Here is a 12,630-nt window from a genome sequence, read left to right on the forward strand (position 1 = left end):
ATTTGCTAATTCTATATGTAAAAACGCATTAAAAAGTTGCAAGTGTTTGGAAAAGGAAAATGTTGAATTGAAAATTTCTCTTACAAAATACACAATAGTGTGAAAAATTGTGTGAGCTTATTGAAGTAGTGACGTAACCTCACATATATTCAATCTCTTTTAGGTATGTATAGAATCCTTGATTACCTAACATTAAGTAGCAGGATGGACTATAAAGTATATTGATTTAAAATTCACAAATTTAAATAATTATACTCATGAATACTTGAAATCAATATACTCAATAAACAAACATATATAATTTTTTTGGACCAAATTCATGTATATTGAATTAAAAAATGCAAGTTGTTTCTCTCTTAATTATTTCATTGGTAATAATTTAGTATCTTTCCCGATATAAATACATTTAATTAAAATGTAATTTATTTTTAATTATTGATTTAATTTTCTTAAAATTAACTCACACATGCATATGCATATATACAAAGTGGTTTAGTGAGAACAATTGTCATTGTAAAAAATAAGAATAATTAATATGGACAATTTGATCTTATTTGAATAGTTAAGATTAAAAAACGTTATCATGTAATAAATAACTAATTTTTAATCATAATCATTCATGTATGGTTATAAGACCCATATTTATTATTATCGTATTTATTCTATGAGAAATGTTCTCACCTGAGTCAATCTATACATAGAGTAAATTCAAGTGAGAACAATTCTCATATAGAGACTATGAGAACAATAAATCTGAACCTTACAACCATATATAGATGATTATGATTAAAAGTTAGTTATTAGTCATATAATAACTTCTTTTAATATTGACTGTTCAAATAAGATCCAATAGTTCATATTAGTTGTTCTTATTTATCATAATAACCTATGTTTTCACTTGAGACACTTTCTATACCTAAAATAATTATTAATAAATAATTACTAGATTCTATATAAATTCTAATTAAAATAATCGTGCAATGCATGTGTTAGGTACCGGATATTGTATATATACGCAAACAAATAGGTAACACGAGGATGATATAAAACCCTAATTGTTCAAACTTTACTTTGCCGCCGCCGTCATCTTTATTGTTAATTTATCACTAGAGAGTTCACTTCACTTAGCAAAGCTATTATCGTGAGTGTGTCATCGTCGCCTCTTTACTCCTTGTCGTCTTCTCCATTTTTGTGTCTTTTTTGTATTATTTCATAAAGAATATTAAGCTTCTCAATTTTCCTTTAATTTTTGTTATAAGGTTAGATTTTAACTCTTGCTCTATATTTGGGATGGATTTCATCCATTGGCTGTCAAATTCTTAAGATATTCCCAATCACCTTTTTTAGACCCAACACAATATTTGGATTAGATTTTGATTTTTCGTTTTAATGATGATTACCTTTTATTCTATGAACTTTAATATGATTTACCTTTCGTTTTAATGATATGGGATTGCAATCTATTATCTTGTTAATGTGAAAATTTCTATACTATTTTTCCAATGAACATTTGGAGCGGCGAGAGGAACAAGAGTGGAAAGAGATACCCCTCATCATGAAAACTAAAGTTAATTATAATTTAATATTTTTATTTTAGCCTTTATTTTATTTTCAGATTATATTATAATTTTAAATATTTTATTTATAATTTATTATATATTTCTAAAATTTAAAGTTTGAGTCGTTAATATCTATATTTTTATACTATATAAAGTCAAAATTTGAAATAATTACTACCATAATTCTATTTTCCCATTTTGCCTTTCATGTTTTTTATTTCTAAAGTAAAAACATATAATCCTAGATAACTATAATTAATATATATCACTTTAAGTTGAATATTATAATAAATACAAAAATTATAACATGAAGTACATCCAACAAAAAACATTATAATTTTCTAAAATAAAAATACAAATTTAATACTTAATATCATAAAATAAGAGTGTGTATGTGTTTGTCAACATGCTAGTATTATTAATAAATGCAAAACAAGTAATAACCACCACTATAAATAATTTTTATATTCCAAATTTATTCTTTTGTAATATCTCTTATTAATAACTACTATAAACTTGAACACATTGTTTTAAATGTTTTCATTTTTATATCAATATATCATTAATCTTCCACAAAATGTCTTATTTCTATCTTTTATTTTTCGCAACCCAAGAATATCATCTAATAATAACATAAAGAAACATCTAACAACTCTTTAATAATTATTATAGGCACAAAATAAGAAATTTGCATATGTTTTATGTATATCATATTAACTACTATAAGTTTTCTCTATATTGAATTTATATATTGTATTTTTTATATTTAAATTGTTTTTTCTTAAATAAAATAATATAAAAATGATAAATTCCATATTATAAAAATAAGAATGTGGGTAATTGAGATCGGTCAACACACTAATAATTATAATTTGAATACAATAACCTTAAATTGAAAGAGATTTTGTATTTTGAATCAAGAAATCTATCTAATAATATCATCATATATACTTAATAATTATATATAAATGTATATTGAATTAACATTTCTTAATTTTTTTGGTGTGGCTAAAATGAAATAGAAAATTAAAGTAATATTCTTCGTTTTTTGAAATTTTAAATCCAATCAGACCAAAAGCTGTTTAACTTCTATATGTGTACAAGAAAAATCATTTTCACAAATATATTAAAAATCGAATGGCCGTTTGTGCAAAAAAAAGGAATGGCCATATTGTAATTTGCATGTAAGCTAGACCAATCTTATGAAATACTCAAACCGAACGAGACACGATAAAGCGCCACTTCTTTTCGTTGTTTCCCGCGCCAATTATTTCGCATTTATTCACTTTCTCAACACACAAAACACTCACTCCCATTATCACTCACACCACCGCTACACAAAACCTAAATCCCCTAACCAAACATCTCTCATTCTCTCTCTCTCTGCTGTTTTTTTTTTCATTCAATGAACTTTCCTCTCACATTGGAAAATATTTATAGTATTATCATCATTATTATTGTTATCAATATTAAGAGGTAACATTTGTTTTGTTCATTATTTCGATTAAAGTTTCATTTTTTATTATTCCACATGCTTCCTTTCTCCTTTTTTCCAAATGGGTCTTTATTATTTCAATTAAACTTTTAATTTTTGTTGTTGTTGGTGCAGAAGTAGAAGGACCCAACAGAGAAGAAGAGAAAATGTTCTATTCACACACTTTTTTGGCGCGAAAAGGGCCACTTTCAACAGTGTGGATCGCTGCTCATCTTCAACACAGGCTCAAGAAGTCTCATTATACATCCACTGATATTCCCTCCACAGTTCGTAAGTCATTTTTCTCAAAACAACATGTAAACACCTATTTTCGTCGTCATGTTTTTTCGACTTTATGAGGTTGATTTCTAAAGAATTGAAAAACCAAGATGGTTTCTGAAAGTTTCAAATATGGGTCAAATTAATCATTTTTATTATGTTTTACAATACCTGATAGGGCTAATTTGAACCTAAAATGAACTAATTTGAACCTAAAATGAACTAATTTGACATACACTTGAAATTTTTTGTTATCAATTTGTATTTTTCAATTTTTTAGTGACCAAACTGATAAGGTCGATGACACATAATACTTGCTCTGTAATTTTTTTATTTTAATAATTTTTAAAGGTGTAAAGTTAACTTTTTGTGTGAATAATTTATCAAAACTCCATCTGGGTATCTTCCAAAGGCTATGTTTCTCTTTAAGGGACTATGTGATTAATTTTAATGACTTTAATTATTTTTTTATTAAAATTTAATTATGTTAATTTTGAAAATTGCATTTTTTATCTTTTTATTTGTTTTGTTAGATAGATGTGTATTTTGCTAATGATATTCTTGCATAATTGTATCATTCCCCATTTAATTCACATTTTCTATTTAAATCACTGGATTGCTTACTGTCTAGTTTTTGAGTTATGCACATGTAAGCTTTGAAACTTCTAGTATAAAGTGTTATAAGCATAGAAATGACATTGCAAGATAGTTAAATTAAGGGAGAAACAGTGCCTAAGTAATGCATGGATTTCGTTTACTTAAGAGTATGGAGTGTGCAAAGCATTACAGAACCTAAACAACATTGATAAAGGGTTTCCAACTAAGTTTTGGTTGTAGAGCAAAGGAAAATGGCTACAATAGTTGTCCCTTCCAGGTTTCCCCATTGCCTTACCTTGTGAAAAATGCTATTCTCACAAGCAATTAAAACAATGGGGAATGAATTATCTTAAGGTGTGATGTCTTTTCATTGTGTTCTTTTTATTCCCTAGACATGAAAATGATTTAGCTAAATACAAATGTTTTAGAATATGTGACAATGTTTGGATTTAGTGAGACATGGAAATGTTTCTGTCTCTATTGGTCAATACAAAGCATTACTGAATTTTTGTTGAATAAATGTTTTGTTTTCATAATTCCTATCCTGCATTCTAGTTTCTGTATCCTACAACTTGCATTTGGATATTCTTCATTTTAGTAAGCTTATGATATGAGGATCTGACTTAACAATGTCAGTTAACATTTTTTTCTTGAATGTCTCCTATAGAGCATATAATGGATCCAGGGGTTCCGATCGCATTGAGAATGTCAGGTCACCTTCTCTTGGGTGTTGTTCGGATATATTCGAAGAAAGTTGATTATCTATTTCATGACTGCAATGCTGTTCTGACTGGTTTGAGCAAAGCATTTGCTTCTATACAACTTACTTTACCAGAGGATGCAAGGAAGGCTCCTGTTCAATCTATCACTCTACCAAACACGTTTGACCTTGATGCACTGAACTTGGATGATGGAATAGATCATAATGGGTAACGTTTTGTGAGCTTTTACAACCTATTTTTTTTTAATTTAAAAAAAAACATGTACTTGATATATGTATAATTGGATATATGTTGCAGGGCTGAGGATATTCACACGAGGAGTCTAGAAGATATTACTCTAACAGGTTATATAAGTGGATGGGTTGTTAATTATTTTTCTCTTCACATTTTGTAAAAACATGAAGTTAAAGATCTATTAATACTTCTCAATGTGCAGATCAAATTCCTGTTGCAATGGATCATTATGTAGCCATTTCTTTTGATGAGGTTCAGCCTTATAAGTTATATCCTTAATACAGGCATTTAGTTCCTATTGTTTTCTTTAATAATGAGGTTTTGGAGTTGCAAATTGATTCCATCATGTTTTATTTTTATTTTTTAGGACATGATAGATGATTCCTCACACACTGAAGTGCTGCCAGATTCCGGGGTCAGAACAATGGAGGAGGAGTAAGCTTTTCTTACTTTCGAAGTTTGTTGATTTTTGTGTTTCCTTGCTATGACTCAATGGATAATATGTTGTTTTGTGGCTACAGCACTATCCCTCAATCTCCAACGACAAATGTGGATTTTCAAGATCGGAGTCAAAGTATTCGGAGAGACTCGCCTACTGCCCAGCCTACTGGTGGTGACCACCCTCATAATATTCACAGTCCTCAGGCTACCATTGTCTTGGGTTCTACTGATGACAGCTTTCAGGCTACTGTTGCTTTGGATCCTACTGATGACAGTTCTCCCCAAGCGACCATGCCAGTTGAAATTATACGTGATGCCAATACTGATCGTAATCTTGAAAATCCTCTAGTAAATCCAGATCTCGGGGATGGTACTGAACCAAACAGAGATCTTGACCAAATTATGAATGAAAAGGATCATATTGAAATGATTGATGATAGGGCTTCTGAAGGGATGCCAGCATTATCTCAGCAACGTTCTGGACCACAAACTCCAGTCAATTCTCAAGGGCCCACATTAGATGCTGAAGTTGGTGTAGGTCAGTTCATACTTTTCTCTTGCATTTACATATATATGGGTACCAGAGTATCAAAACTTTAATTTGTTCGTCCTTACTTTGTTTCAGGACATAGTGCACCCAATCTGATGCTTGCAGAAAGTCCACTGGTTCAGCAGCAACAAAGGAGAAGAAGGAAGAGAAAACAGTTCTTTGATGAGCCCATAGTGTTGACAAATAAGTAATGCTTTAGGATTTCACTTTTTGTTGAATTGTTTCCTTCCCCTAAACTTATACTTAACTATATAGTTATAAGTTTCTGTTGTTCTTTCCATTTTCGTTACTCATAGGGATGTCTATTTGTAGATTCATGAGAGGGGCACTTAATAATACCCGTGATATACTGCGGAAAAGAAGAGATATGCCCTCCTCTAGTTTGGGTACTTGGAAATTGAACAATAGCCGAAGGAAGGAACACATTTTTGACCAGCCCTTATTAACTGGTAAGATGGTTTTTATATTTCTATTTTGCATATTGTTATCTTTTAGTTTTCACGAACTCGTCATCTGAAAATTTGTGGTTCTAATGTTCAGGATTTTGCAAGGATCTTTTAGACATATCCAACAAGGAATATATAAGTTCAAAACCCCATTTGGCCATCTCCGAGGAAGATCATGCAGATGCTAGGATCGAAAGGACTCCTCCAACTAACCAGACCCTTGAAGAGCCAACAGCTACTACGCTTCTTGATACTGAACCTACTTTGGATATGGAAATTGAACACCTTCGTAATATTACTGCTACTCCTCCTTTCACTATCCCAGCTCATGATGTGGGCACTGAACTCAATATTGAAGGCGATTCTAGGAGCCCCATTAGAGGAGATGACTTAAGTTCTGTTTCAGCTCAAAGATTAAGGTCCGTATCAGTTTCAACTGTGGGAACAAATATTGTGACTGGGAGGACAGTGAAGACACCAGATTTAACTGCATCACTTGGTGTTCAAGGATTGGAGATGGAAACACCCATGATGACACATCTGGATGATAGGTTTCCGAACTTTGATCTTTCAGAGACTCATCAGTCGACCAATTCTGTTGAAACAGAAGTAAGATTTTAGGTTGTCATTAGCAACCTCACTTGGTTAATTAGATATCACTTGATTATTCTGGTTAATAAGATCTCATATTATTTCAGAACTTTGGTCTTTCAGATACTCATCAGTTGATCAATTCTGCTGAAACAGAAGTAAGCTTTTAGGTTTTAAATTGATTAATCAGATCTTGTTTCCTTTCAGCACAAAGCATTTATTCTTGTTATTTATTGAGTGAGGAATGTATGAGGAGGATATATCCACCCATGTGACACATCGCTTCATTAAGATAGATATTGATCTATATATATATACATATATATGATATGCCATGTTGTCAAGTCTTTCCAGTAGTGAAGTGCTGTAATCATCATTGTTTTAATGACAATGCTTGTCTCACAAGTTATCTGTTAGTCATGTTTCAAATTAGTAGGCATGAAACCCCACCAGATATTTTCTTACCTTGCTTATATTCATTCGCAGCTCTTTTTAATATACTTGCCTCTCTGCCGTGTTTCTTTTTGTGGTTTCCTTTCTTGTTTGGAGTAGAAAAATTTCTGCAAGTAATCTTGTCTTCTGTGTTACTGCCTTTAAATGGTTATATTGAAGCATTACCATAACTTGTCAAACTTGTTCTTGCAGGATCTTTGTTTTCTGGAAACAGATACCAACACACCATCCAGTAGGTTCTACTATCATGTTATCTTCAATTTGATTATGTGATGTGCTGTTCTTTTACTTATTTAGTGTGGTGTTACTTGCATGACGCTCAGATGATATTGGATAGCCAAATTTTGTTATTATCATTAGTAGTATTATAGATAACAGACGTAATTTAATCGCAGGTTCACAAGGTACAAGTAAAGGTATCAACTTGTCTGCAAGGACTAGGTATTTATCCATTTATGCATACTATAATGGGAGATATTTGTTTTGGTTCAATTAATTCATATCATATAAACTAGGTCACTTTAGATTATTCATCGCATACCTAAGACGCATGCATTAGCATTAGACTGAAAACATTCAGACATCTGCGTACAAACAACCAAATGAGTACCACCACAGTATGGTAATTATTTTCAAGAAAATGAAAATTAGTTGAATGATATGATGAGGTAACCCAAAAAGAAAATTTCAGTTTTAGAACAACTGTTTTGTACAACATGAATGTTTCTGTACTATTGCTTCTTTACTTCACTTCTCTATTACCCGAGCATTGCTAATATGATTCACTTATTTAATTGTAGGGCTGTAGCTCAATATTTGAAAAATCATTCTCCTATTACCCCAATTATGGAGGAACCTGCCGAAGATCTCAGCTTGAACAAGATCTTGCAAGGGAAAACAAGAAAGCTTTCTGCTCGAATGTTCTTTGAAGTATTGGTGAGTTCCGAAACTTTTCCATCAATTGGAAAAGAACCCCAATTATGTTCAGAGAATATGTTTTACTATATCTTCCTATTACCTTCAATTCAACTTCTACAAAATATGTTTCTTCAAAAGCAAGCATGATTTTGAGTAATTATAGCGCTTAAGTCAACTGTTGCATTGTAGGTATTAAAAAATCATGGACTCGTTGACGTACAACAAGATGAACCTTATGGTGATATTAACTTGAAGTTGACCCCTTCACTTTCAAAGGATCATATTTAATATTTGTATTTAATATTTTCATCAATTTATTGTGATGCTCGGGCCCCTAATATAGGTAAGAATTCTATACTTCTATGATAATTTACTACTTTTAGGTTGATCACCCAAACATGCCATGGTACTTTTCATACAAGATATAACAAGAGGGAAAATGCTGTGTATAAAAATTGAGTAAATTTATGCATATAACACAGTCAATTTAAGTTGAAAAATGACTATTTGCTATGTTCTTGTAGTAATATTAGAGGGATTCTGAATGTAAGGTGTGCTTTTCAAACTTGATTAGTGAGAATGTTGAATTTTAAAATCGGTGTACCAAAACTGTTTTGGATGATAATTTTAGGAGCATAGTCACTACATCATCCATCATTCATTTGAATTACCTTTTTAAAGAATCAATGATGATTAAATATGAATGATGTAGTGACAAAACTCATACACAATCGGTGCATACATTTTTTTCTCTTTCTTTTAATACATCATAATGCTGTGTTTAATAATTTTAAAATTAAATGACTGCTAACTTGAAAATAACCATGGAAAATGTTTTCTTCATGCAAATACTTTAGATATTAAACTTAGAAGTAGTTTTCTAATTGCAAATTTGTGACCACTATAAAAATTAGGTAATAATTATATGCGTATATTGCATGAATAAAGACAACTTCAATGAGCCAATGCAATAGTTATTAGTACTTTAAATTTGTTCTTAAATTTAATTTCATTTTGTTCAATAATCCTGATATGAAATGTTCTTTTGTGCTGAATGGTGATATGCATGTTAAGGAGTAGTTATCTCTAATCAGAACTTGTCTTTATTGACTTGCAGTTGTGTTTTATGCCAAGGATAAAATGCAGTTAGGTTTGCATAGCACTCAAGGCAAATTGTGATTCGATGAACATGGAGGGAGATAAATGGTGCTTGTAACTTTGTCTTGCATGTATAGTAGCACCTTGTTTTGTTTATATGAATTATAAGGATTGGCCTTTTTTTGTTAGGTCTATATAGTTGGCCATTAAAAGAATTTAGGATTATATTACATTTTCAGCTTGCAATTTAGTCTGATTTTGGTTATAGCTAAGCATGTTCAACACATCAAACTATGCCAATGCCATTGAGGATTTATATATGATGTTGGACTAAATTTATGTATGATGTTGGACTAAATTTAATGTAACTTGCAATTTAGTCTGATTTTGGTATTTTCATACAATGAATATTTATGTATGAATGTTGGACTAAATTTAATGTAGACATTTTGAGTCTCATGCGAATATGATCTGCATTGGTGCATTAGTCCCTTCTTGGAGGATTGCACAGTGGGCTAGGCTTCTCTTGCAATTTAGTCTAAAGTACACTAATTTGAGCTGTGGGTCTTAAAGTTATGTTGTTATTGTCTTTTAGAGGAGCTCAACCAACATTATTATACCAAAACTAATGGATCTACTAATTCAGGAGTAACAGTCTTAATTATTGTTTGTACTTTAGAGGAATCACACCAATTGGGAGATAAAAAACGAGCCATGACTTTTAATGACTAGGCAATTAACACTAATACAGGGACAAGAATAAAGCAACACATCGAAGGCCGTTGAAAAGCAAACTGTTGGAAAGAAAACTACAATTGAAAAAGAATCCCATAAGCGGTTAACTTCACCACTCTCTCACCAATTTGGTGATAAATTCGCTGGAGCAATTTCAGCTGCTGAAAATGGGGTCCTCCAGTAGGAATGCAAATGGTAACTCCATAGTGAGAACTTCAAACATGTGCCTACTCAGAAGGATGCCATTGGCGGGAAACTAGATCCTCTCTAGGATCCAATAAAAATGATAACATGTGTTCTTAAAAAATCATTTTTAATGATACAAATTTTAATTATTTTTTTTTTATAAATCATTAAATTCTCCTTTATCTTACATTCAAGTAACAGAGAGATCCCAACCCCATTAAAGGTTGTGAGCCATGAGGATATGAATGCAGTTGAGGAGAAGGAAACATTAGATGCTTCTACGAAGAAATATAACTAGGATATTATTGTCCGGTCAAATAAAAAAGTTGTTAATGCTTTACATATTGTTATTGAATTAACATGAGATTTTTGATATCAAAATGGAAGGACAATAATTATTCGTGTCTTACCTTATCTAATTTTATAATGATTGAATTTCAGGATTTAAATACTTTCATCTTGGAAACTCAATACCAATTTACAGGCGCAAAAAGTTTCTGGAATGATTTGGGCTATAAAGAGTATGGAATCATTGAAGCTTATGGCCATATTGGTGGTATATGAGTTCTTTGTACTTATAGGAGCATCTATAACACATCAGTTGTACATTTACATTCTGAAGTCATTCTGGTTCGATTTTAATATCAGATTCGGGAATGGATGAGTAGTATTGTTTATGCAAGCTCTATATTAAGTATTTGTGAGTCTTTGTGGGAGCATCTTATGAATCTTCGAAGTTCCGTGTCCATTATGTGCTTCTATTGACTATCTTTAATGAGATTCTTATTCCTTTAGAATTTAGAGGCGATAAATTTAATTCTGACATAGCAACTAAGCTCTCTTAGATTTTGGATAACTGTGGACTCATGGATCTGGGAGCTGTTGGAAGCAGATATAGTTGGTTTAGGAGGGAGTTAGAGTATCTCTAAGGATGAGGCCAAGTAGTATTGGAACATCGTGGGGATGATATTTAAAACTAGTGCAAGATGCCTCCCGATTTGGTTTTAAGAAATGTGTTATGGCCTTTAAGATGGACTTGGAAAAATGTGATGATAGAGTTAATTGGGAGTTCTTGCAATATACTTTAACAAAGTTAAGTCTTATCATGTTATGCATGAGGTTAGGTGTCATGTATTTTCTTTTGAATGGATCACAACTAGAAAGGTTTAAGCCGTCTAGAAGTCTCCACCAAGGTGATCCTAAGTATCCTTATTTGTTCATACTATGTATGGAGATGTTTGCATTGATAATACAATAGAAGGTGAACTTAGGTGATTGTTTCCCTATAAAGCTCTCTAGACGTGTTCTAGTATTTTAAACCCACTATTTGTTGATGATGTACTTATATTATGCAAGGCATCAAATTCTCAATTAAAAATGACCTCAGAATCTCTCGACAATGTTTGCACGACATCTAATTTAAAAGTTGATATGGAGAAGTTCAGGTTCATGTGCTCAAAGAATGTGACTAATGAAAGAAGGAACACTTTCATGAATATTTTTTCTATGTGTTCAATTACCAACGTTGAGAATTATTTGGAATTTCGCTTGTTCAAGGGAAGCTTCAATAATTTGTATTTAATTCAATTATTAAGAAGATTAAGTGGCGTATGGTTACATGGAAGTCTAACCTTCTCAATAAAGAGGGAAGATTTTCCCTTTCTAAGTTAGTAATCACTTCCATTCCATCTTATACCATGTAGAGTATGTGGCTCTCTAATGCATTTGCAATGACATAGATAAGATGACAAATAACTTTATTGGTGGCGGTGACGTTAATAACAGAAGTCTTAATCTAGTGGGATATTATTACTAAACACAAGAGGGTGATGGTCTTGGGAATCGAGACTCGAGTTCAGGTGATATTTCTCTCTTTGGTGAGCTGAGATGGAATTTGATCATTATGATGATAAACTATGGTGCAAGGTTTTTAAGGATAAATATGCGGGTGATTGTTTCATGGTTTTCGCTCCTAACTAGCCTTTCACCTCTACTATTTGGAAAAGCATTGTGAAAGCTACACATGAACTCAAAGAAAAATTCAACTTGCAAATAGGATGTGATGAAAAATCCTTTTGGTATAACAATTGATTGGGATAAGTAAGGTTTGCACAATGGTTGATTTTGTCCATATTTATGATACAAATGTGCATGTGAAGGATCTTTGGAAGGATGACTCATGGGATTTAAATGATTGTCAACTATTATTCCTACTTATGGGAAAGATCTCATTTATAATTTTCCAGTAGCGATAGTAACTAATGCTTCTGATTGTTGGGTTAGGCTAACCACGTGTTAGAGTATTACACGACTAATTCAGGCTATTGGTGGATTAAATCCAATGATT

The 12,630-nt window shown here is 31.6% G+C and overlaps 1 protein-coding gene across 3 annotated transcripts; it reads left to right on the forward strand.

The window, feature by feature from the left end:
* The first annotated feature begins 3,153 nt into the window (after positions 1–3,153).
* LOC109340796 (sister chromatid cohesion 1 protein 3-like) lies at positions 3,154–10,916 on the forward strand. 3 transcript variants are annotated; one of them, XR_002106839.1, is made up of 15 exons: positions 3,154–3,324; positions 4,577–4,838; positions 4,929–4,975; positions 5,068–5,117; positions 5,233–5,300; positions 5,387–5,844; positions 5,932–6,043; positions 6,169–6,305; positions 6,397–6,911; positions 7,001–7,051; positions 7,539–7,578; positions 7,742–7,787; positions 8,147–8,282; positions 8,454–8,607; positions 9,382–9,667. XR_002106839.1 is itself a non-coding variant. In XM_019578539.1 (15 exons), the coding sequence occupies exons 1-14, from the start codon at positions 3,201–3,203 to the stop codon at positions 8,550–8,552; spliced, it is 2,145 nt and encodes a 714-aa protein (XP_019434084.1). In that variant the 5' UTR covers positions 3,154–3,200; the 3' UTR covers positions 8,553–8,557; positions 10,906–10,916. The 3 variants fall into 3 exon arrangements, 1 of the variants encoding a protein (XP_019434084.1); XM_019578539.1 differs by lacking the exon at positions 9,382–9,667 and adding an exon at positions 10,906–10,916 and having other exon boundaries at positions 8,454–8,557; XR_002106840.1 differs by lacking the exon at positions 7,001–7,051.
* The last annotated feature ends 1,714 nt before the right edge of the window (positions 10,917–12,630 follow it).

This window comes from Lupinus angustifolius, unplaced genomic scaffold (genome assembly GCF_001865875.1).
Source record: "Lupinus angustifolius cultivar Tanjil unplaced genomic scaffold, LupAngTanjil_v1.0 Scaffold_253, whole genome shotgun sequence".
In the NCBI taxonomy this organism is placed as follows: Eukaryota; Viridiplantae; Streptophyta; class Magnoliopsida; order Fabales; family Fabaceae; genus Lupinus; species Lupinus angustifolius.